At 39.4% G+C, this 26,399-nt stretch overlaps 1 protein-coding gene across 5 annotated transcripts in view; it reads left to right on the top strand.

Annotated features, from left to right (window-relative positions):
- The window catches only part of ARHGAP27 (Rho GTPase activating protein 27), a 1,395,760-nt gene that overhangs the window by 872,411 nt on the left and 496,950 nt on the right, over positions 1 to 26,399 (top strand). For all 5 annotated transcript variants that reach the window (XM_044055389.1, XM_044055387.1, XM_044055388.1 and 2 more), the window contains exon 3: positions 22,031 to 22,255. In XM_044055389.1, coding sequence (XP_043911324.1) covers positions 22,031 to 22,255 — 225 coding nt within the window. The remainder of the gene's footprint in view (positions 1 to 22,030; positions 22,256 to 26,399) is intronic.

Here is a 26,399-nt window from a genome sequence, read left to right as displayed (position 1 = left end):
GAGATCTATACCAAGTTACAGTTTGGATTGCGGTCTTGCCCAGAGTTAGTTGCACTTGGATAATCTCGGATGCATTATGCTGAGCAACTAGCCTGGAGGTGTGGATATCCCTAATGAATATGGACATGTCTCCGCTTTAGTGTTTCGGTCCAGGTTAGGTGGCCGAAAGGTGTGGTATAAATTATAGCCTGGTAATGCAGGGCTGCTCTCTGGAGCCTTGAACCAGGTCTCTGTCACTGCACAGATGTCGATGTTCTCCATTTTAAGGAGTGCCTCGAGGAATGCATTTTGAGGTTTAGACTTTTAGCATTGAGTAGCATTACCCTCAGATTTTGCTTGCTTGTACCTGTTAAGGTGGTGAATTTGTCATTTGAACTGTGCCTAAAAAAGGCACTATAGGGGTGGCAAGAGCGTTAACCAGTATCTGGTATCCCAACGGCGACAGGTGCAGGTCATCTCTGGAAAAGCATCGTGGTCTGTCAATTATATCATCCTAGGCTGATCCATCCTGGATCCCTTAGAATGACACCAGAAGCTTAGCCAATTGTTGAAGTCAATCATTTTGTCTTTGTACTGTGGTATCATTTTGGGTGATGGCAGGATGCTCCTCAGGGCTAAGGTCATACCTGCCTGGGGTACAAGATCAGACAGCGCCTCCATGTCTCTTTTCATGTAGTCCAGGGAGGTATGTCTCAAGTCATTCACACCAAAATGGACAATGACAGAGTCATATTTGTATTTGTTCTGGAGTGACCTGAGTGCGTGCATTATGTGGTGGATCCTGGCACCCGACAGGCAGCTGACAGTAACTTTCTCCTTGTTTAGCCTGGTGAGTGGAACATCAGTGTGCCTGACTATAGAGTCACCTACGACTAGAGCATTGGGTACGTTATTATGTCTTATGGGCTGTGGTTCAGTGACACACTGAGTTTGTGGGCTATGTGTCATTTGGGTTGTGTTGGGGGGTGGAGTTTGCTTGTGTCTCTGCTTTCAAGGTCCCTGTTGCTTGGACAGATTTTTACTGAGAGCCTCCGTGAATGTAGGTGTGTGTTTTGTGTTTCTATGTGTATGTTTTGGTGGTGTAGGTTTTGAGGGACTATGTGCTGAGTGTGGTGTGGTGCAAGTGTTTACCTTCTCCTCTTGACTGTCTAGTCCAGTCTTGGGTGAAGAGAGCTTTGCTTCCAGTTTGGCTATATAAGTGCATCTCTCACAGGTTGTAGTGTTGGGTGGTAGGAGGAGAGGGTTGTCTGTGTAGATGAGGCAATTGCTGCATTGCCCCAAGATGCACAGATTTATCAGATAGACAGGAGAAAACACCGGGATCCGACCCTTAGACATGCCTGGATAGGTGCTTATTTATTAAGTACTAAAAACCGTTTTCCTCTAGACAAGTGAGGAAAGTTGAGTGTTGTAGTAATTTGTAGCTTATTTAGTGCTTACGGCGAGTTCTGAACAAGTGCTGAGCTCAAAGAAACAGATTTTGGTGCTAAAACTAAAAAGCTGGCTAGTTCTAAGGGAAAATTTGAAGAGCAGACTTTATGGCGCCGGGAACAGTTTAGCCCTAACTAAGCGGCGATGCATAAAGCATTTTTTTTTTTTGGTTGATGAGGTCCATGATGATTCGCTTCATGGCCATACAGATAAGGCTAGTCAGGCTAATAGGTGTTTAGTTCCCAGGGTCAGTGGAAGCACCACCATTATGCAAGAGAATAACAGTGGCTGTTTTCCATTCAGCTGGGATGAAGCCGGTGTTTAGACCACGGCTGAATAAAGTAGCCAGTGACCCAGTGGTGTTGCTCATTCTAGTTGAACCCCATGTAGGACGCAGCCTGGGATGTTATCGTGTCCCATATATCCTGTGGTTTTGGCCTAAGAGAGGGCATTTACGACCTGCTCTTTAGAGATACAAGGTAGTGGACAGGTGGAAGGATTGTCAGAGGGTATATGTGGCAGGGACAAAGGAGAGAAATTTTCACAGATTCTGTCAGCCAACATGTTAGCTATGTCCACAGGATCCGTATATGTGGTATTATTAACTAGCAGTTCTGCACAGATCCAGGACTTTCCTTTTAGGTTATGAATGTAACTAAAGAACGCCTTATGGTTGTCCTTTGTTGAACAAGCTAATCTGGATTTGTAGTTTGCTTTGCAGGACATCACAAGAAGTCTTATTTGCTTGTTTAAGCTGAGGAGGGAGTGTTCCCATTTTAGGGCTCGCTCCCTCTTTCTCTTAGACAGCAACTTCTTCCTGTTATTATAAAGCCTGTTAATTGCAGTTGTCCACCAGGTAGGTTTGCTCTTCCTTGAGGAGCTTGTTTAGGTCCTATCAGGTACACCAAGTCAGTGCAGTTATAGAGGTGTTTGTGTAAAGCAGTGGAGTAGAACTCGGCATAGTTGCAATTCCATCTGGGGGGAGGGTGTAATGAAGCTATTTATACCATCCCATAGCAGGTTATAATCTTTATGGAGAAGCTTTTTTAGTTTAGTTGCTTTTGGGTTGAGACAGGTGTGATAGTTACTTTGAATGAGAGTGATTTGTGGTCATATCTCACCAGGGAAAACCTAACTCTGGGGGTTGCTATAGTGGTCCCCTGTATTGGTAAGTACCAGATGCAGGATGTTGGCATCCCTTGTGGGGGTGTCCACCAGCTGGTCCAAGGCACTGGAGCTAACAAAGTCAAGAATAACTTTTGGGCAAGTGAGTTTGAGCATGAGAAATGTACCCATTCACTGGATGGGTAGTTAACATCACCCAAAACCATGGTGTTCAGATGTATCTTGAGAGACTCAAGTAGATCCAAACAGGCAGAGAGGGTGTCCTGATTCATGGAGTCATCCTGTAGCTAACAGTGACTTGAATAGGTGTCCTACCAACAGCTAATTGCACCTGAAGTATCTGCAGGGAATCATACTGTTTAACCAGTCTGGAAGTGTATTTATCTTTAATGAATATTAATACACCACCTTCAGTTTTCATGTCTTCATTTTGTGGTCTGAACGTATGGAAGGAGCTGTAACCCAGTATGGCTGGGGTGCTCTACCACAGCCTTGAACCAGGTCTCAGTGACTGCACAAATGTCTGCATCTTCCAAGGTGAGGGCTGCTTCCAGTGAATGCAGTTTCATGTTTAAAATCCTAGCGTTTAGCAGCATAACCTTGAGGTTGTTTTTAGATGGAGTTTTTACATCAGGAATTTTGTCCTTGAGTCACTGCCTAAAAAAGGTGCTATGGGGGGGGGCAAGAGCCTTTGCCAGTAGCTGAAATCCCAAGGATGACAGATGAAGACCATCTCTGGCAAAGCATATAGGTTTATTGATCATGTCATCCCAAACTGACAGAAACTGGATCTCCTTAGAATGACAATAGAAACTAACCCCAGTATTGAAGTCAATCATTTTCATTTTCTGTTTGTAGAGAGGCATCATACTATGTGAAGGTAAAACGCTGCTTAAGGCTAGGGACACACCTGCCTGAGACATTTAATCTGAGAGCTCAGTCATGTCTCTCTTCATATAGTCCAGAGAGGTACGTCTCAAGTCGTTCACACCAACATGGACTATGACGGAGTCATAACAGTACCTGTTGTTGAGAGACCTGAGTGCATGTGTGATATGGCAGATCCTTGCACCTGACAGACAGCTGACCATGGCCTTTTCCTTATTCAGCCTGGTGAGAGGGACATCTGTGCATCTCACAATGGAATCACCTATGACTAATATGTTTGGTTTTGTGTTTTGCCTTAAAGGCTTAACAGATGAGACACTGCTGAGTGAGGTATTGTGTTCTGTAGAGGACATATTTTGTGCAGCATGCTTGTGTTTGTGTTTGGGAAGTCTCTGGGTTTAGGTGTGTTTTTGGTGAGGACCTCTGCATATGTAGGTATGTGTGATGTGGGTTTGGGTAGAGTAGGAGGTGAGGTGTGCATGCTCATAAGTTGCTGGTGCCAAATCAGAACAGTTAACAGGGGCTTTAGCAACCTGTTTAGATATCCTGCCCAGGTCTCTTTTTCCATGAAAACACGAATAGTGTGACTTTTCCCTCTGTGCACTTTTGCTTTCTTGGTCTATAGTGCCAGATGATATCCCAAATTTTTACAGGTAGGCACATGATATAGAGTTATTTGCTGAAAAAGTGTTGGTAACGGATAAACTTTTCTCCAACTCAGTTGGCAAAATATGGAATAACCTTCCCTTACATATCTCCTCTTTAGCCACTTTTCCTTTCTTTAAGAAGCAACTTCTTTCACATCTGAACAACTTCTGGCTCTGCTCTTGTTCCAATCCAGACTAACCTACTTTCATCTTTCAACTATATTTGCATTTTATTTAACACTCCAATCGTTCTCTCCAATCATAAAACAACATTATGATTCTAGTGTTACTTCTGATGTAAAAAAAAAAAAAAAAATTTATATTTTTTATAATCTTGTTTTAATTACATAATTTGTATTACATAGTTATTATTATCTGTTTGTTGTTAGAATTGCATCACCTGACCTAAACAAATATCCTTGTATTATTGCTCTTTGCCTATATCATAAGTGTTTTTTTTACATGTATTTCTATATACATGCTTTAATCTGTGGAGCTTTTCTCCCCGGGCCTCCACTGAAAATGGACAAAGATCCAGTTGGACTAGCCCGGTCAACAAATGTAAAATAAATAAAATAAAATAAATAAAAATAAATTATGTCAGCTTTAGAACAGGCTACTGGTTCTATGCCTTATTAGAGGAAAGACCCAACTTTGACCAGATGTTCGTTCCTGCATGTCTGCAGTTGGTATTCAGCGCCATGTTGGATGCTAAGTAAGGTAACTGCGGCAACTGCTCTTCTGCTCAAAGCTAAATTGCCTGCTGTTATTGAAGGGGTATCTAGGAGTAAATTGTTGATTTGGAAAATGTCTGAAGACATTGTTTGGGAAAAGGCATCAGATGCTTAAATGCTGAGATTGAAATTGGTTCAGCAGACCTAGGCAGCACCAGCACCCAAGGGATTCCCTGATGTTTGTGGTTGTAGAAAATACACATTTGTTACAATTTTTGTAGTTTTCATTGCTGTTTCTATTCCCAAGGGCTGTCTACTTTGAAGACGTTTTGACAAAATAAGGAATGTATTCTCTTCCCAGCTTAGAATTCCAGATTAGAGTGACTTGACCTGGCCTGTTCCAACGAGAATTATTTCCCCGGGTTACAAATTGAATAATGACGTTCTTTCTTCAGACGTTTGTAAGAGGCATTTGACTCCTGGGGACACAACCTTATGAGGAGGCATTTAAATGGTAGATTAGGAAATCATCTGTACATAATTGTCTCTCTTTAAATTTTGAATACCGGTGTTTGCAAAAGTTAGCTTGTGTTGAAGTCATGTTTTTTTTTGCAAGGGTTGCACCCCCATACATAACCTTGTGGTTATTGCTAGCCCACACACCCACCCTCTACCTCTGCATAAACTACCAACAAGGTTTGGTGCACATCAGGAAAAGAGGCAAAAACAAGATGCAAAAACATGACATTCAGACTTGTCAGGTCTACTAGTTTAAAGACTCGCAATATAAACTAGGTGCTGTTAAAAAAGACACAGTGGGCTATCAAATATATTTAAGAGCCAAAACAATTGGCCATTCCCAAAAGTCACTGAGGCCTTTGGAGGTCTGTTAATAATGTTTCACTGGAGCTTCACTCATAACCCCCCCCCCCCCAAACAAACAAAAATAAAACAGTGGTTGTACTGGGCAGCACTTGCATAAAATGCCTGTAGCTCACCCAGCTATCAAGGGTTGTTCATATTACTGCCAGGCCTTAATACTTTACGAAGAGCTGGACAAATGTGAAATCTCGGAAAGATTGGTAAAGAAATTAATGTGCTGTCCACTCTTGGAATTAGGACCATCATTTTTAAAATGCGTATGTTGAAGCACCAGGTAGATGTTCTCAGCCAAACAGCAGGTTTGGTCAGGTCTTTACTAATGCTTCCCTGAAATAAAAAAAAAAGTAATTACTAAACAACTTCAAATTGTGTGGGTAGGGTTGGAAATGATGTACTATAGTTATGACATTGCAGCTTCTGCTCTATGGCTACCACTGCAGGGTCTGTACTTTCAAGATTTCATGGCCCAGTTGTGTAATTCTCTTTTATTTGTAATTCTTTGGAGATCTTCCAAAACTGGAAGGAAAAGGGAAGTCAGTGTAGTCAGTCAACTAATTTTTCTATCCTGTAGTCTGTGAGTACCTGTCATGAAAGGAGATATTGCCAGCACAGCTAGCTGGAATTTTATAAATAGTTATACGTCATTTGTGAATATTAACATGATTTATATAGAAGTGTGACAAAGGAAGATACTACCAGCACAGCTGTCTGGAATTTTGTAAATTGTTGTGTGTCATTTGTTAACGTCAACATGCTTCACGTAAGATGCTTGTGCTACAACTGTATTAGAACTGTATGTCATGTTGTACAGATGTGTGTTGAAGAGATAGTTTGTAAAGTACTGAGTAGAAATGTATATACACTGTTGTAACTGTTTAGATGTATATATTTTAACAATGGAAAATGCAACACAAGAAGTTAACTTCAGAAGAATAGTTGAGATTGAATTACTTTATGGCTGGGCCGTAAAAGAGATGTTATCTTTTAGTTTCAGTGCAACAGGACATAATGTCTAGAACTAGAATTTTTTTGTATTCTCTTTAAATGTGGAGGAATGTAAATTATTTTGCGACTTCTAACATTTGCCAAAAGAGCTGAGGTTTATGTATTTTTACAGGTAGATGCTAAATGCTACCAGCTGGCATCAATGGTTGTTTTGAGCCTGGGAATTGAAGTCAGATGACAAGAAATTATGTCATTCTGCAAGTATCCCAGCAGTAATGTTTGATATTAATTTAAGAACTCTCTGAGAGAGAGAGACTGGGCATTTGTATTTTATCTTTGATCTGACAAGAACATTCACTCACCACATCTGCCTGCTTGCTCTGTAAGTAAATTAACTAGGGTACAGTAACGTCTCTTAGATACAGTCAGGAATATAGTGAAGTATAGCTTAGATGTTTTCTTTATTTATTTGAGGCTGTCCTGCAATGTTGTTTTAAATATTTCCTGTGATTTTGAACTCTGATGTAGCTGTGATTATGTATTTAAACCTATCATTGTGGCTATTTGTGAGACATATTTAAGGACTTAGAGTACTTGGATATCTGTTTGGTGACTCTGTACAGGCCGCTCCTAATAGCCTGGTGCTTGGTCAAACTACCATTTGGATTAATAGTAACATTACACAGTAAGATTGGACACCCTTTGTTAAGGGCCTTAAAGTAGCTGATAAAGACCTGGCTGGTGGCAGTGATAGTCTGGGAAAAAGCTAGTAAACTTGTGCCAGCCTTTCCCAGGTGTGTGTGTGTGTGTGTGTGTGTGTGTGTGTGTGTGTGTGTGTGTGTGTGTGTGTGTGTGTGTGTGTGTGTGTATAAATCAAACCTCAAAGAGTGTGTGTGTCAGCTACTTGGGCAAGGACACGAAGCACTGGCTGGACAGAGCGAGTGTTGGAGGTCTTAGTTTGGTCACTCAGCTGAGATCTCAACTCTATAGCTGTGGCCAATGAGGAGTTTTATCGGGGATCTGTCTGTGTAAAACTCACCTGTTGCTGCAGTAGGAAAGTCTAGCAATCCTATCAAAATATGCTGCTGTAAAGACAGAGCAATAGGTTTGAGACAGAAATCAGGGTCAGCTTGGGTCCATAGGCTGCTAGAAAGAAGTACAAAGTATTTCTGGACCTACAAATGTGATCATGGAGAGATGGTGGTGGTGAGGTGCATAGGACTATATGTTTTCATTTTTTTAATGGAAAGGGAACAGCTGATTTCTCCTTATTTCTATAATAAACAGTATTTTTATTGGGATTTTTTCAGTACTCAGCGCTTTAGAGAACATCTCAATTTTTTCCTATAATAATACAGTAATATTAATAGTGAATATCTACAAACTATGGCCATATGTGTATATGCTTGTATTCTCCAAGTAATCATGAAATGAAAGAAAAAAAAAGCTAAGCACAGTTAATAGGCTATCAGAAAGAACATTGGTTGTGACCTGACAATGTAACACAGATGGTTACGTTATCAAGAGGCTGTGTATCAAGTAAATGTAGGTTTGAGTCCTTTAGTGTCCTTTTCTTGCTGTATGATTCTGAACGTGTCTATTAACTAGACTACAACTGCTAAGGTCAGCCCTGAAAAGTGGTTCTGTAAGTAGTAAGGTTAGAAAGGCTATGAGAAGGTCTTACTTTTTAGAAAGAGTATTTGCAACATATGCTGCAGTTTACAGTTTATGCTGGATTGTGGGGAAAACTACAGGCACTGCTGCTAGCTTTGCACTTGAGTCCATAGTGAAGGACTGGGTGACATTTAAGGATGCTTCCCCTCTGTAACCTGTACTTAAGACACCTCTTTAACCATTTTCTTTTTTGTAAAACTTGCTTTCGATGTTGCATTTCTTGATTTAATTTCTTAAAGTGTTTTTGTGTTTCTAATCCCATGTCAGGAATGTACCCCATTCTTAAGTCAGGGTATGATTAAGGTTTATGAAATTAGTTTTGTTTCAGTCTTTGATGTCAGCTAAAAGTGCTCTTTTTCAGCCCCCACAATGTGCCCAGAACTGTCTCCTGCAATTCATATGGAGTTACTTCTATCGTTAGCATTTCTAAATGTAATTCTAGATTCTTTTTTTATGAGATCTGTTGCTCCTGTTACTAATGGAACTCTTTGGGGGGTATCCTTCTTCCACATTGCCCTCATTTCTGCCTGTAAATTCTAGTATTTTATGATTTGTCTGTACATAAGACACTTTCATCATTGAAATTGCTACACCCAGTGATTAACGTTATTTTTGTTTTCTTTTCACGGCCTTTTATTGTATCTGATTTTCTAGCATCTGTTTGGCAATAGGTAAGCTAGTGATATAAACGTCACCATTCTCTGTGATGCTTTGTAGCTCATGTTTCCAATGCTTCTTAGCTACTTCAATATTGTAATGTTTGCACAATCCCCAGTGTAATAGTCTTGCTTATACCTTTCAGTGTACAGGTCCTCTGCCATTATTGTACCACACACAGCAACAAGATGCGACTATTTCCTGTTCTGTTTTACAGAACCTGCATTTGTTTGTTTCTCCCACATGTTCAATGGACTTTGTATACCAGCGTTTACATAGTCCACTATCCTGGGCCACCATTGTCAATCTTTCATCTTTTGGTTTAAATTTACCTCTCCTTAATCATTCCTGCATCAAATCCTGATCAACATGAGGTTGTTCCAGGAGTTTTCTGTACTTGCAACTATATTTATGGCTTTTCCGTATTTCTTTCCTTCTCATGTGTTCCTTCTTCCTTTAGTCTTTCTTTTGTTTTTTTGTTTTTTTTGATACATGCAGTTGCTGCCTGATTTTTGTCTAATTCTAATTTGATTGCCACTCCCGCTTGACATGAGTACGCTTCTGCATAACTAAGCAGGGAAGTCATCTTAGTTTTAAACCTTTCACTATGTTTTGTTCTGATGAGGGCAGCAGATATGTATGCAGTCCCACACATGTACTCAATTTCAAGGAGGCTCATACCTCCTTCAGAGTGATGAATATGTAATCTTGGTATACACTGATTTTTATATATCATTTGATAACAGTGAAGCATTTTTCTTGTTTTTTGTCCAACTGATCCAGTATCTTTTGGGGCCAGTCAATAACACCAAAACTTTAAGTTAAAACAGGAGGAGCAAATTGGTTTATAACTTGAACTTTATTCTTAGATGTCAGGGCTATTTCTAATAAATATTAGTTTTAGTCTCCTGAAGTATTCCTTACTGAATTCTATTCATATTTTTCATGTTTGATTGACAATCCTTCATCACTTCCCAGGTGTTTATATACTCCTTCGTATCACATTCCTGTCCTAGACTAATATTTTCTGATTGTTTGGTACCGCACCATTCCTTTGCTAAATGTTGCTTTCACACATTTATCGAGACCAAATCTTATTCTTGCACTTGTGCTTTCAACTCTTCATCTGATGAACTATACGGTTTTAAGACGTCCACAAAAAGTAGATGAGAAGTGTTTAAGCAAGTTCATTTTCTGCGAGCCAAATTATAACCAAGACCTAATCTGGTAAAGGGAGGTCAGTCTAGTCTTTGCAGTAAAGCATCCTCATTGGTACTTGAGTTTCTTTTCATGTTTTAGATTCTGGTATTTAGGCCCTGGATCTCAACAGGTTTCTGCTTGTTCGTACCGAGCTGAAGTGAGGTGGACTACCAGTCACAACTCTAAGCTGAGATACCAGATGACTAGAGGCTTCTGAGCTTCCAAAAAAAACTACAAGTTGCCTCTCCTTTTGCTTATTTATACTGCTTCCTGCATATTTTTATTGCCTGTCGCTGACTTTTATACTGTATTTATATACTGTGTACTAAACTATGCTTGTTGTGATGCAGTTGCCTTCTACACTGTGCCTGTAAAATCTAATTTTATTGTTTTATTTAGAGCCTCCTGGCTGATTTTCTGCTATTTTAAACATTTTTTCAGTGTCTCAAAGCTATTTTTCTGCTGTGTTAAATATTCTGTAGTGTTTCCTGCTAAAACTAGGGTAGCTAGTAGCTGTAGCATAGTCCATATCCAGGTGTGCTGCTTGTGGAACTGTTTGTTCTGAGTACATTTTCCAGGCCATGTTGGATTGGAGGGGGCCTATTTGCACTTTTGTGAGAGAATTGTGTTTGACTGGCACCTGACTGGTAAAGGGAGGCCAGTGTAGGGCTTGGAATAAGCATGCTTATTGGTCCTTTTGAATTTTGCTAGAGTTTTTTTTTCAAGTTTTAGCTTCTGGTGTTTAGGCCCTGCATCTGAGCATGTTTATGCTTGTATGCGCATCGCATATCACCACACATTGCTGTGCAATTGTGCGCCAAAGCTGAACAGTTAAATTCAAAACGTTTTTCCTTAAAACCCCGGCAGAAATATTCATTCACCGAGCTCATCTGTGATTGTTTCTGAAATGCTGTCCCCTAGCGACAACAGTCTTCAACCTAGCATTATGGACAGTTGGACTGCCTTTGGTTTCTCCTACCAAGTTTGTTGACTTGGGTCTCTTTAGACAGTGTAGCAATTGCCTCATGTACACTGACAACCTTCTACTGATAACACAGTCTAGTAGAGAGTGAGAGAGATGTATTTACACCAAGAATCTAGAATCCATGCTCTCTCTCACTCAAAACAGTAACACAGAGAAGGTTGTCAACTCACCCACCACTACATATTCACATAGTACCACTACTCATACACATAGTATGCATCAAACACGTAAATCCACATACGCAGTGGTTCTCTCGAAAAACTTAGTGAAACACAAGGGATTTCCAAAATACAAGTTTGCTACAGCTAACACAGTCTACACAGCACCCGTGACACATAGCAACACCAATGTCTCACCCACCAAGCCTATAAGGTGTAACCAAGTTTGATTGTCATTGGAGATTCAATATTAAAACACACGGATGGTCCCATTCACCAGGTTGGACAAGGAGAAAGTCACAGTCAGCTGCCTGTCTGGTGCCGGGATTTGTCTGATCACTCATGCACTCAGGTCTCTCAGCAACAAGTACCTTTATGACTCTGTCATAGTTCATATTGGTGTGAATGACCTGAGACGTACCTCACTGGACAATATGAAGAAAGACATGGTCGAGCTTTCTGAGTATGTGTCCCAGGCAGGTATGTCCCTAGCCTTGAGCAGCATACTAACTTCACCTAGAATGATGCCACACTATAAACAAAAAATAATTGATTTCAATAACTGGCTTCGTTTTTGGTGTCACTCAAAGGGGATCCAGTTCCTGTCAGCTTGGGAAGCCATGGTTGACAAACCTCACTGCTTTGCCAGAGACGGTTTGCACCTGGCACCCCTATGCTTTCAACTTCTGGCAGTGGCTCTTGCTTCCCCATAGTGCTTTTTTAGGCAAGGTCTCGAAAAGAACGTTACCGATGTGAAATTAACCAATCAGAATGAAGTAAGGGTCATGCTGCTAAATACTATGTGAAATTAACCAATCAGAATGAAGTAAGGGTCATGCTGCTAAATACTATGTGAAATTAACCAATCAGAATGAAGTAAGGGTCATGCTGCTAAATACTATGTAAAATTAACCAATCAGAACGAAGTAAGGGTCATGCTGCTAAATACTAGGAGCTTAAACCAAAAACTGCAGGTTATGGTGGGTAAGACCCCAGTTCAAATCCTAACTAGTTATAGATCCCCCTCCTTGGGTCACAACACCTGTGAAGTCTACTTACTGAAGATAAGCCACATGTTATGAACACACTGGTTATGGGGGATTTCAATTATCCCACCATCAACTGGGTAACCTACTGTAGCCCAAACTTGCTAGCACAAAAGTTCATTGACTTTGTGAATTCAAATGCCCTGGAGCAAATTGTCCATACCCTGACAAGAGGTAACAAACATTCTAGATCTGGTTCTAACCAGCATGACAAACCAGTGCACTGCTGCAGCTGTTGGACTTTCATTAGTTAAAACTGACCAGAAATCAGTCATCTTCAAACTGACACTAACACCAGAACTCACAAAGTGTGAAATCAGACTAAAAAAGTTCACTGAGGCAAACTATAGCCTCCTATGTGAAGGTATGAATGCATTACAAGCCCCACCCCAAGCTGAAAATGGTAATTACGCTGACAATAAAGCCCTGTGCAGTCACTTGCATAAGTGTATAAACTTGGCTGTACCACGTAGAATCAAAGCCAGAGCCCCAATTAAAATCAAGCTGCCATGATGGACTTCCAGCATCAACAAACTCTACAATAAATGCAAAAAGTTGCTTTCCAAGAAAACAAAGACAAGGACCCAACAATGGAAAAGCACCCTCCTCAGCATTAACAGATAAGTAAGACAACTTGTCAAATCCTCCATGAGCTCCTTTAAGAGAAACCTAGCAAGTAATGCCAAGGATAACCATAAGGCCTTTTACAGCTATGTACGTAACCTAAAGGGTAGGACCCAAGCATATGCAGAACTGATGGCCAATGGTATCACAAATATTGACCCCACAGAGATAGCAAACCTGCTAGTGGATAGGTTTGGTGAAACTTTCACTCCCTTATCCCCTCCTAACTTACAACAAACCCCTCCCACAAACTTCCCCTCCTACCTTACATATCTGAAGAGCAGGTCCTCAAAGCCCAGTCCAAGGCAAAAAACATGGCCTCTATGGGACCAGGTGACATCCCAGGTTGTCTTCTAAACAAGCTAAAACATGAACTAGCATCACCACTAAGTACCCTTTTCAGTCATAGCCTTACCACATGCTTTGTGCCTGTGGAATGGGGAACAGCTACAGTTATTCCCCTCCACAAAGGTGGCCTGGCAACAGATCCAGGAAATTACAGACCCTTAAGTCTGACCAGCCTCATCTGTAAGGCCGTGGAACATATCATTATGGACCTCATAAATAAAGACATAGGCCACCTCCAGACCCTAGATCTTACCCGATCTGTCTTCGTGAAGGGCAAATTCTGCCTATTAAATCTGGTGAATTTCTTTGAAAGTATGACCAAGGCCATTGATGTGGGCATATCTGTGCACACAGCATACCTCGACCTGGCAAAAGCTTGCGAAAACAATCCCACATTCAGACATTAACGATAAACTTAGCAAACTGAATATAAACCCCTTAGTTGTCAGATGTGTTGCCAACTGGCTCACAAACCAGACACACACTATCAAAATGGATGACTCCACATTAGCTAGCAAACCTGTTACTAACAGGGTGCCACAGGGGTCAGTGTTGGACCCCCTATTGTTTGGTATATACTTCTCAGAAGTTCAGGTCCAAATTAAAAGGTTGTGGCTGACTGAGTTTGCAGACAACTGCAAACTAGGTGAATCATTGAATCCTCAAATGATGTCAGTATACTCCAGGAGGGGCTCACACAGACCAACAACTGGTATATTAGTCACGGTCTGAAACTGAATGCAGAGAAATGCATCATCATTCCCTTCACACTATCAAATCAATAACAATACCTTAAGTACCCATGAAGTGATAAGGGACCTGGGATCACAGGTTGACTGCAACCTTAATTTCGACCACCACATGTCTACCATTGTAAGGGAAGCTTTCCACATAGCTCACTTGATTAGTAAAGGCATTCCCTCAAGAGCAAACAAAGTTATAACCTCCCCCATACTCGTCACGTATCCGTCCCATAATTGAGTATAACTCCCCATTGGGTATGTACCCTACAAAACACCTGCAGCAATTAGAGAGACCTCAGAGGTGGCTAACAAAGAAGCTCAAGGGCTCCCAGCATGTGCCTTACACAGACCGACTAAAGTCCCTGTAACTATACTCCATATCATATAGACCTCTTAGGGGAGACTTATGCCTGGCCTACAGACCGACTCAAGACCCAAATCTAAATGAACTTGATGTATATCCGTAAATCAAATGGGTCTAGGGCTACCCATTCCAGGGACTTAAGTATGGCCTGCCACTTAAATAGGACATGCTGGAGGGACAGATTTATCTCCCAGTGACCGCTGCATCTTTTGAACAGGCTACCTATTCATGTGAAACAGAGAACCTCTATGACACTGTTCAAGAGGAACCTGGATGAGTGGATGGAGCACGGTAAATTCATATCAGGGATAGTGTCCACAACCCTCCTGGACATGGGCAGCCCTCACTAAATGCAGTCTTGGATATCGACTAATACCTCTACTGTGTTGCTTTGAGTTGAAATGGCTAGACTTAAAATGACCTCTGGGTCGATAGCCTAGTAACCTCCTATGATCCTGTTAAGTAAACAGCTTAATGGGTTAAAGGCAAGACAAGACAAAACAACAGTAGTGACAAAAAATCACCCTGGAATATCCCTCTTTTGAATTTTTGTCCCTGGGATAATACTTTGCCCTATCATATGACTTAATTTCAGTGTAATCTGCCACTGTTTCATGGTCACTGTAATGTAATTTATCAATGTATGATGTTTCTTATACATCTGTAAGCACCTATCCATGAATGTGGGATGCTGCCAAATGCGTTTTTGTAATCCATCCATGCCCTACTTAGATTCCTCCACTTTCTACAATTCTCCATTATGATTTTATTTAGCAACAAATGATCCTTTGTTCCGTATGACTTTCTTTGTCATCCTTTGTTCTTTTGCCATGATTGAGTTTTCTTCTAAATGACTATAAACTCCTGTCAGCACCAGTGCCAGTAAATTGTTTGTATATTATCAGAAGGCATGTTATTGATCTGTAGTTTTTAGGATGGCTTACAGGCTCACTGTTAAGGAGTAATGTCATTTTACCTGTTAACCACATTGATGTCTGTTCAGAATGAGCATATAAGTAGTTCATACTCAAGGATAAATTTGCATGTAGAGATGTTACTACTTTTAGCCAGAAGTTATGTATGCATTGCTTTTCACTTTTTTATTTCTGCAAATCTTTTGGGTTTCTAATACCATGATGGGAATGGACCCCATTCCTAAGTCAAAGTATGATTAAAGATCATGAAATTAGTATTGTTTCAATCTTTGATGTCAGCCAGTAGTGCTCTTCGCAGCACCCGTAATGTGCCCAGTAATGACTCCTGCAATTTGTATGGAGTTACATGTATTGGTAACATATCTAAATACGATTGTAAATTATTTTTTATAAGACCTGTTGCTCCTACTACTATTGGAACTGTCTGGGCATCTTTCTTTCACATTGTTCTCATTTCTGCCTGCAAATCCTGATATTTTATGACTTTGTGTCTCTCTGTACACAAAACACTGTAGTCACTGGGTGTGGTGATTTCAATGATCAATGCTACTTTGGTCTTCTTTTCTTGGACCACTATATCCGGTTTTCTAGCATCTATCGTTTGAACTGTTGGTATTGGGTGATCCCATGTGATATATAAACTTCATCATTTTCTATGATGCTTTGTGGCTCATGTTTCCAGAGCTTTTTGGCCACTTCAGTACCATAATGTTTGTACAATCCCCAGTGCAACAGTCTTGCCACATTATTATGCCTTTCAGTATACAGTCCTTCTGCCATTAGTATGTTACAACCAACAATGAGGAGTGCAACCGTTTCCAATTCGGTTTTACAAAACCTGCATTTGTCTGTTTCTCCCCCATGTTCAATGGACTTTATAAACCAACGTGTATGCAGCCCACTATCTTGGGCTGCCAATATTAACCTTTCATTTCTTTGTTTGAATTCGCCTCTCCTTAACCATTCCTGTGTTCGTTCCTGATCAACATGAGGTTCTTCCAGAAGTTTTCTATACTTGCAACTATATTTATGTTTTTTCTACACTTCTTGCCTTCTCATCTGGTTCTTCACCTTATATTCTTTCTTTTGTTTTTTGGCACATTCAGTTGCTGCCTGATTTTTATCTACTTCTGGTTTGATTTCCATTCCTGCTTGACAATGATATGCTTCTGCTACACTAAGTAGAGAAGTCATCTCAGATTTATTCTCCTCATGTTTCAAAACTTTCACTACATTTCAGTCTTGTGAGGTCAGGAGATATGTGTTGAGTCCCACGATTGCAGATCAATACATGTAATCAGTTTTAAGGAGGCCCATCCCTCCTTCAGAACAGAGAATATATAATCTTGGTATGCACTGATTTTTATAAATCATTTGGTGAGCATGAAGCATCCTTCTTGTGTTCCTATCGAATATATCCAACACATTTTGGGGCCAGTCAGTCACTCCAAAACTGTAAGTTAGGACAGGAAGAGCAAACTAGTTTATAGCTTGGATTTTGTTCCTAGATGTCAATGCTGTTTTCAGGATTAATTTTAAGTCTTCTAAAGTATTCCTTACTGAGTTTTATTTGCATTTGTTCATGTTTTATTGTTGATTCTTCATCAATTCCCAAATATTTATACACTCCCTCTTGCTCAAGTTCTTTTATATCACATTCTTGTCCCAAACTGATGTTTTCTTGGTGCTGCAGTTTTCCTGCTTTAAAGGTTGCTTTTGCACATTTATCAAGACTAAATGACATTATTATATTATCTGGTTGACAACTTACAGTTGTGCTTTCAGTTCCTCATCTGATGATCTGTATAGTTTTACAACATTGACAAAGAGAAGATGAGAAGTCTTTACACTTTCTTGTTTTCTAGGAGCCAAATTATAGCCATGGCCTAAGCTGTTTAGTAGACAGCTTAATGGGTTAAGGGCAAGACAGAATAGCAGCAGTGACAGAGAGTCGCCCTGGAATATCCCCCTTTGAATTTTTATCCCTCTAATAATAATTTGTCCTTTGTTATGGCTTAATTGCAAAGTGGTCTGCCACTGTTTCATGGTCACTGTAATGTAGTCGATCAGTGTAGAGTGTATCTTGTACATTTTAAGCACTCTTTTATCCATGAATGTGGGATACTGTCAAATACTTTTTTGTAGTCAATCCTTGCCATACTTAGATTCTTCCCCTTTTTACAGTTCTCCAGTATGACTTTAACAAAAAAATGATCCTTTGTTCCATATGACTTTCTTTCCTTGCCCTTTTCTTCTACGGCCATAATTGAGGTTTCTTCTAAATGACTATAAACTCTGTCAGCATCAATTCCTGTATTTAGTTTATATGTCATTGGAAAGCAAATTATTGGCCTATAGTTTTTAGGGTAGCTTGCAGGATTATTCTTAAGTAGGAGCATTGTTTTTCCTGTTGTTAGCCAGGCTGAGCATATAAATAGTTCTTACTCATGGCTAAATCTTCATGCAAAGATGTTAATACTTTTAACCAGAAGTTTGGCTCTGTGTCTGGGCCTGGTGTCTTCCAATGAAGCTTTTCTTAACTTTGTTTCAATCTCTCTGGCTGTTACTTTATCCTATTTCATATCCTGTACATATAAACTTCTTATTCTTTCTTTTACTTCTTCTATCCATTTAGCATCTTTGTTATGTTCCACAGGATCTTCATAAATAGTTCTCCAAAATGTATCTATTTCTTTTTTTTGGTGGTCTTTCAGTTCCTTTCGCCTTCTTTCCCAGTACTCTGTAGAACTTTTTTGGGCCATCAATGAATTGCTTATTTTGTATTTTTCCTTTATATGTATCTGTGTATCTTCTATGTTTTTCCACCTGTGCTGAGATCTTTAGTTTATTTGCGATAGTGCAAGATAGATCCTCATTTGGTCTAATACTGCTTTATGTCTATCTGCCTTAGTATTTTTGTTGATCTGTTCCCTCTTGTATATTCTGGTAACAGTGATGCTTCTTGTCTTAATTGTTTTGTAGTTTTCTCTGTTCAGTACTTCCATGATGGTATTCGATTTCTCCCCTTCCTTTCCCTCACTACCCTGTGTTCTTGTGGTATAACTTTATCTGTTATTAATTTAGCTGCACAGTAATATATCCTGTTTACTTCTGTTATATCGCATGGATCTCCATGGACAGTCCTTATTAATGCATTCATCTGTTTTATCAAACATCTGACGTTTGGGGTTTTATTGACCTTCTGCAGTCTGTTTCATTCATTGATTTTATTATGTCTGTCTCTATTAAATCAAGCAACTCTTCTCTTAGCTCATTTATTTCTAGACTGAGGCCACATTTTTGTTTTCCATTTCCCACGGGCATTCTGCAGAGTTCTATAGCATCTTCCTGTGGCACATTCTCTTCAGTTTCATCCTGTGCCATCCGTTGCCGTGTCACATGGGAGCTCACTAGCCTATCACTCCTCAACTTTAGCTGTGCCAGAGTTTCCACAGTTGCCTGTTCCTTCCCTTGCTGCCCAGCTTCAAGTAAACATTTCTACTGGTTTCCTGTGGAGGGGTCCAAAATATCTTCATACATTACCCTACGAATTGCTTCCATTCCACTGGTTTTGCCCTTAATTTTGGGTATCCATTGCTCTACCCTGTTGTGGTGCTTTCTGAGTTAGATTTTCTACACTGAATCCTTCACTTTGCAGGTACTCCATGACCTCAGTTTCTGTTTCTTTAACTTCTCCATCACTAATCTCCTTTTCTACTTTTCCTTTTTGTCTTCTTATTTTTTTATTGTAAAGTTGCCCATGTCTGTATTCCTTTCCCTTCCATTTCTCTTCAAATATCTTTGGTGCTGCTCTTTTTGTATTTGTTAGTTTTGCTTTCTCCTTTGCATAAATATTACACCATATTAAATCTCTTTTCCTTTCCTATGTCCATATTCTTCTTCAGATTCTCCTGATCTTCCTGCTTCTCCTTACTTTGGGGACTTGTTCCATCATGCGGTGATGTAACCTGCATTAGACCTTCTACACCAAATCCTTCACTTCGCAGGGACTCCATAACTTTAACTTCTATATTTTAACTTCTACTTTATCAATCTTCTTTTCTACATTCCCTGTTTGTGATATTATTTTTTATTGTGAAATTTCCATATCTGGATGCCTTTGCCTGTATTTCTCTTTGAATATCTTTGGGGCTGCCTTCTTTACGTTGATCAATTTGGCTTTCTCCATTGTATAAATATTGCACCATATCAAATCTCTTTTTCTTTTCCCCATGTCCATATTTCTTTTTTTATACTTTTCAAAAATCTCTTGGTTTTATTGTTTATATTTTTGCACTTCCTCAGATGTGTCTTTTTCCAAACAGATCAAAGTTTCTTGATCTTTATACTGTTTTTTCACAAATCGTTTTTATTAATTAACACAAATTTTCATTTGAAGCTTCTAACAGTTTTTGTTGTGGAAGTATTTTTCTTTCCTCTAATTTCTCTCTTAATCGTTTTTTATGTCTTGTGCCTAGAAATTCTGGGCTTTTTGCATAATAGTAACAATGCAGCATTTCTTTTTTAGCCTCAACAGTCCACTTTATCGTCTTTATGGCTCTTCTTTGACCTATCCGTTTTTGTGATTTTTGTGGACTACTATTTCCTTCTACAATGGGGGGGGGGCAGCCTGACCCCATTGTAGGATTCTTTTCTTATTTTGAGGATTCTGCACTGTCATTTTTTCCAGTCTTGGCACCTGTGCACCTACCAGGATTGGGCACTTTTTATATCCTGGGTCTTGTGTACCCAGCTGTCTTTTTTTTAATTTTTGACCTACGTCTGTCCATGATATCTGCTATATAAATGTAGTCTATATATCAGTGCCATCTTGGTGAGATTTTGAGAGGGTCTGCCTCGTGAAGGTACTCGGCAAGAGTTGAGGATGAATTCAATTTCAGCAATACTACTGTCATTTGCTTCCTGACTTATCTCTCCATTCATCTCTCTTTTTTTTTTTTTATTTCAACAAATCTTTTGGGTTTCTAATATCATTGATGGGAATGAACCCCATTCCCAAGTCAAAGTGCGATTAAAGTTCATGAAATTAGTATTGTTTCTCTCTTTGATGTCAACCAAAACACCTGCAATGTCCTCAGTAATGACTCCTGCAATTTGTACAGAGTTACGTGTATTGGTGACATATCTAAACACGATTGTAGACTCTTTTTTATAAGACCCGTTGCCCCTACTACTACTACTACTGGAACTATCTGGGTATCTTTCTTCCGCAGTGCTCTTGTTTCTGCTTGCAAATCCTGATATTTTATAACTTTGTGCCTCTCTGTACACAGGACACTGTAGTCCCTTGCGGTGGGGATTTCAGTGACCGATGCTACTTTTGTCTTCCTTTCTTGGACACTATGTCCAGTTTTCTAGCATCGATCTTTTGATCTGTTGGCAGTGGATGGTCCCATGTCATGTCATCTTTATTATTTTCTTTGATGCTTTGTGGCTCTTGTTTCAGTGTTTTTCAGCTACTTCAATACAATCCCCAGTGCAACAGTCTTGCCACATTATTATAGCTTTCAGTATACACTCCTTCTGCCATTAGTGTGTCGCAACCAGCAATGAGGTGTGCAACTGTTTCCAATTCTGTTTTACAAAACCTACATTTGTCTGTTTCTCCCGCATGTTCAGTTCTGTATGTGTCCTCATATGTGTTCTCAGGTGTTATATGCTCTGAAATTTCATATGTTAGCAATCAAAAGTCAATATCGTATCAGTTAACTTAATGTAAAATACGTGTTACTGCAGGAGATGCTAACAACATGCATCGTTTGTGTATATGTTTAATTTAATTTAATTTTAATTTAATTAATGTATTGGTTAACCAGATAAGTGAACTGGTCATAATGCCTTTCCAACTATGACCTGGGCTACAAGGACAATGATAAGTGAGATCTGCCTGCCTGTCAATCTATGTGTATAGAAGTATATGCAAGGTTACCATATATTTTGTTCCTCTAATCTACTTGTCAGAAGAAAAAATGTGTGATTTGTTTGGTCAATTCCCTTTCATCATGCACCGTCTGATGTTCTGACGTGTTTTTTTTGTCAGATTAATGAACAATTGGGTAAGGAACGTGTGTAAGTTTCCTACTTTCTCAGTTGTTCAGGGATCTTGGACTTTATATATATATATATATATATATATATATATATATATATATATATATATATATATATATACTATGTGTGTCTTAATCCCTCATTTAGTGGGAATTCTCATTGTTTTGTTTTAGAAATCACACATTTCAGGAGTGACAAAAATTCTGAGGCAAAATTAAGGTATCCCTGATAATCAAAGATATTTGAGAGCTGTGAGTTTTTTTCTCTTACTAGTAACTAGTAAATTATTTCTTTATCAATTTCCTTTGCCTGAATTCAGGGTGGAAATGGTCCATTTCAAGCACTGCAGTAGGGTCATTTATCAATTTTAATGGGGTAAGACCCATTTGGCACATCAGGTAAGCAATTTGGTCACAGTTGCATAGTATGGAACTGAAATAACTAAAGTCAGGATTAGAGAAGGAAACTTAAAACTTAAATTCATAACCCCATGGGTAGTACTAAGAGATGAGAATGATTAAACAATGAATAAATAATATACCTGACAAAGATCTGTGACATTTATTAATTCTTTAAGGGAAAATTCTTTAATGTGTATTACAACAAAGCTTATGTTTTGCTTCATTATGTAGCCGCCTACTCCAGAGACAGATTATCCAGAAGTTTCTGTAGATGATGCTGTTAATTACCCAGCGGAGGACTATTCCCCAACATGGTCACATGACGACTTTACCTACTCTCAAGTTTCACAGCTATCTCCAAGGAGTGTTGATGGTCCTCAAACACCCCCAGGATGGATCTGCAAAAAAGACGATGATGGGCAACTGTTATATACGAGTAATTACACAAGTGAAAAGGTAAGTGTAAGTGTGCGGCAGTGGGTGGTGTTTCCTAGTAATTACACAAGTGAAAAGGTAAGTGTAAGTGTGCAGCAGTGGGTGGTGTTCCCGAGTAATTACACAAGTGAAAAGGTAATTGTAAGTGTGTGGCAGTGAGTGGTGTTTCCGAGTAATTACACAAGTGAAAACGTAAGTGTAAGTGTGCGGCAGTGGGTGGTGTTTCCGAGTAATTACACAAGTGAAAAGGTAAGTGTAAGTGTGCAGCAGTGGGTGGTGTTCCCGAGTAATTACACAAGTGAAAAGGTAAGTGCAAGTGTGTGGCAGTGGGTGGTGTTTCCGAGTAATTACACAAGTGAAAAGGTAAGTGTGTGGCAGTGGGTGGTGTTTCTTAACATTTTCTGTCTGCAATATAGTGCTGTTTGAAACTAAGTTAATAGTACACAATAGGCAATGCATATCATTTTTTTTCAATTCACAGTTTGTTAGTACCTTCTGGTTTGTCTTTTTTCGCACAGGGCATTTTGTGTCTGAGTTTGATAAGTCTCTTAATATCGCGTTCATTCATTCATTCAGCAGAAGTAAAACCAGTTTACTGGAAATAGTTTTAAAATGACCTGCCACTTCTGCTTGAACTCATTACAGAGTGGTCAGAAAGACAGTGTGATCTTACTGATATAATGATTTATTATTGTTTTTTTTTTCAGTAAATCACTGTACTCTGTACTCATTTTTAGATACAACATCTACTCTGTACTGAATGTGGTTTATTTTTATTCGCAGGGTCCTTGGCTGTTTGACAATCTGTTTAAACAAGAAGTATAGTAATTATGAAACCTGATTGGTTACTTAATATAGCACCAGTAATTATGAAACCTGATTGGTTGCTTAATATAGCACCAGTAATTATGAAATCTGATTGGTTACTTAATATAGCACCAGTAATTATGAAACCTTATTGGTTACTTAATATAGCACCAGTAATTATGAAACCTGATTGGTTACTTAATATAGCACCAGTAATTATGAAACCTGATTGGTTACTTAATATAGCACCAGTAAAGTGTAACTTAGACCTTAATTATTGCAGAACAGATATATATATATATATATATATATGTGTGTGCATACAAAGACAGGTTGCAGTTGCGTTCAGCTTGTTAATAATAATACTACAGTACTTGTTGTACTACATAACTTATAACTTCTTACTTGGATTGTTGACCACAAATGGCCATGTGTGAACCAATCCAGGTGTAACATTATTGTGGTACAGTATGCACCCTGTTGTGTATTACTGCAGTCTAAGATCTTGTTATATGTAACTGCAGTGTAACGCATGCCCTGTTGTGTATCTATCAGTATAATACACATTGTCATTTGCATTCCTGCAGCATAATGTAAATGCATGCTTTTGTTTTATCTGTTGTTTGACCAGGTAAGATTCCTGGATGAAGTTGTCCCTTTCTAAGAATGATCCAGAAACACTTTCTGGTTAAGTGACTTGTTCAGAGTCACAAAGTAGATAAATGAAAGTGGAAGGAATGAGTCCCTGTACCCTTGGTACAGGAAACAGCTCATCGGTAGCTCAGAGCTTTAGTCGTCCCCCTTAAGTTTCTGCATCAGTTTGTGGACTATGAAACATTTTGTGTATAAAAAGCACTCTAGCATATGCATAAGCATGAGAGTGCGCACACACACACACACACACACACACACACACACACACACACACACACACACACACACACACACACTAATTTCATTCTGTACTTTCACCATACATATTGTCAACCAGTGTCCTTAGAAGCTGCTGTTCTCCATTTTCTTTTATTAGTAAGGAACCATTTAGCAGTGTGATGGGGGTCTTAAGAATAAGGAAGCTGTAATTAATTTTGGCTAGCACATGTGTACATTCATGCATACTTTTCCTGGGTTTAATTCTGAGCTGTTACAGTGTTATTGTAGTTGCGTACCCACATATACAGTTATCAAACTGTCATGGTACACCTCTATGGGGGTGGGGGGACATGCTGTGTAGTCTACAGTGGGTGTCTTAGTGATAGTAATAGAACATTATTCAGGATCCTGTCCCCTGTCCTTCCCTGCCCAACAGAAATGGCTGATGGGAAAGCAACAACCTTGTCCTCCCTAACAGCCTGACACTATTACCCTTTGACCCCTGATCCCTCTGCATTCAGGATTATTGAGGCTGTTTATCTATGTTCACCTGACCCGTGCATCAGCCCCACATCGGTAGACTGTCTTACATCTCCTGTTTTGGTTCATATCCCAGTCAGCCCTTAATGCAGTACCATTTATTGGTCTTCTCATCCACAAGTGCAGAAGAATGCTTGTTACTCACTTTGCAACGTCACGGTTCAGACTGTAGTCTTCTGTCCATGTTAGTATAGTTAATATTTGTCAATTTAAACTTTGTTACTTGGGTAAGTGGACTGACTAGTCCAAGGACTCTTTTCAGCCATAACCTTAGCCAGCATGCCTAGACAACAGTACAGATAAGTTAAGGTTGTACAAGAAATCGTGATGCAAACATGTGATGCATCAGCAGTGGATTAAGTATACCTTGGGCCCTGGGCTATCCTCAAGCAGTGTCCTCCAACACATATTTTTGAACTGTGCTTAAATGCTCATTTGTTTTTATGAGTTCACCTTTCTTTCAAAGTCCATTCATACTGCTGTCATTATAATCCACCAATGTCCATAACTATTGATTTACAGCTACTTCACTGTGTTACACCTCAGATGCCTGATTGGAATATTTTATTATGACCATTTTTATCACAATTTCCATTAAAGAAATGCACAATAGTCCTGCAATGCCACACTAATGGCTGTTTAATTGGATCATGAAACTCAGGATCAGCCATTTTCAACCACAGACTTCCCCTGTGTCCAACATTTATAGCCCCATTGTTGACTGCATGCACCTCAGATGTCTAATTGTGGTAAAATAAATTATGGATGCAGTAATATTTTTCAACTTTTTTCATAAAAACAGATAGTGAGCCAAAGTGTTCCACCTTTAACACAAAATGCATTCTAGTCCTGCAAAGGAAGACTGTCTAAAATGAGTAAATAGGGAAAGTTAATTTCATAGACAGATGGTCCCTAGCCCAATTAGTAGTTAGTGACCCTTTGCTGTGTATGCATCTTATTGTACACATCTGATTGTGATAAAAATGGCACATTCCAACCTCTTAGTACAATAATTGGGGGGAAGCAGAAAAAAATGAGGGTGAGTATATGTATATGTTTGTTTATTCCCTTTTGTTGCCCTGGAATAATGTGACTTTGCCTATAGAATATTTTCAGGAGTGGCCTGTGGAGAAAAGCTCCACAGTTATGCAACAGAGGTAACCAAAAATCAACTGTTCATGGAAATGATTGAATGCATATACAAAACAATATCAAAATACGTATGCACACAAATAGAAAACGTAAATAATAACCATAACAAATAAGTATATCAACAGCATATGGGAAGAATTTCTAAGTTAAGAATGTAGAGTCTTATGAAGGGTTTCTGTCCATCTTCTTTATCGTTTTGTCTTTGCCTTGAAACATGATGTAGTTTTTTTGTGAAATCTGCTGACTGTCTTTCCAGAAGCTGGTATAGTGCTCTGATGCCTTGTTCTTTGCTATTGCGACTCCCTTCTTAGTCTGTGTTAACCAACCAGTATTCTTTCTTTGCCTGATCCATCTTTTCTGTCTCCCACTTTTTCCTGCATTCTTTCTTTTGATGACTTCCTGGACTTCTGCATTCCACCACCAGCTTTCCTCATGTACCATAGTTCCATACCTGCCTCGGCCACATGTCTGTTTTGCAGGCCTCACATTTGATGACTTCCTGGACTTCTGCATTCCACCACCAGCTTTCCTCATGTACCATAGTTCCATACCTGCCTCGGCCACATGTCTGTTTTACAGGCCTCACATTTGATGACTTCCTGGACTTCTGCATTCCACCACCAGCTTTCCTCATGTACCATAGTTCCATACCTGCCTCGGCCACATGTCTGGTTTGCAGGCCTCGCACATGATGTTTTGAGCTGCTGACATTTTTCTTCTGCTCTGCCTTTTTTCTCCTCTTCTTAAAGTGCTAGAGCCCTGAGTAATTCCTTGAACCGTTGTGCTTTCTATT

The sequence above is a fragment of the Protopterus annectens genome, chromosome 13.part0 (genome assembly GCF_019279795.1).
Source record: "Protopterus annectens isolate FY-2018-M chromosome 13.part0, PAN1.0, whole genome shotgun sequence".
NCBI classification, from domain to species: Eukaryota; Metazoa; Chordata; order Ceratodontiformes; family Protopteridae; genus Protopterus; species Protopterus annectens.
This window is presented reverse-complemented; position numbering and strand designations above follow the sequence as displayed.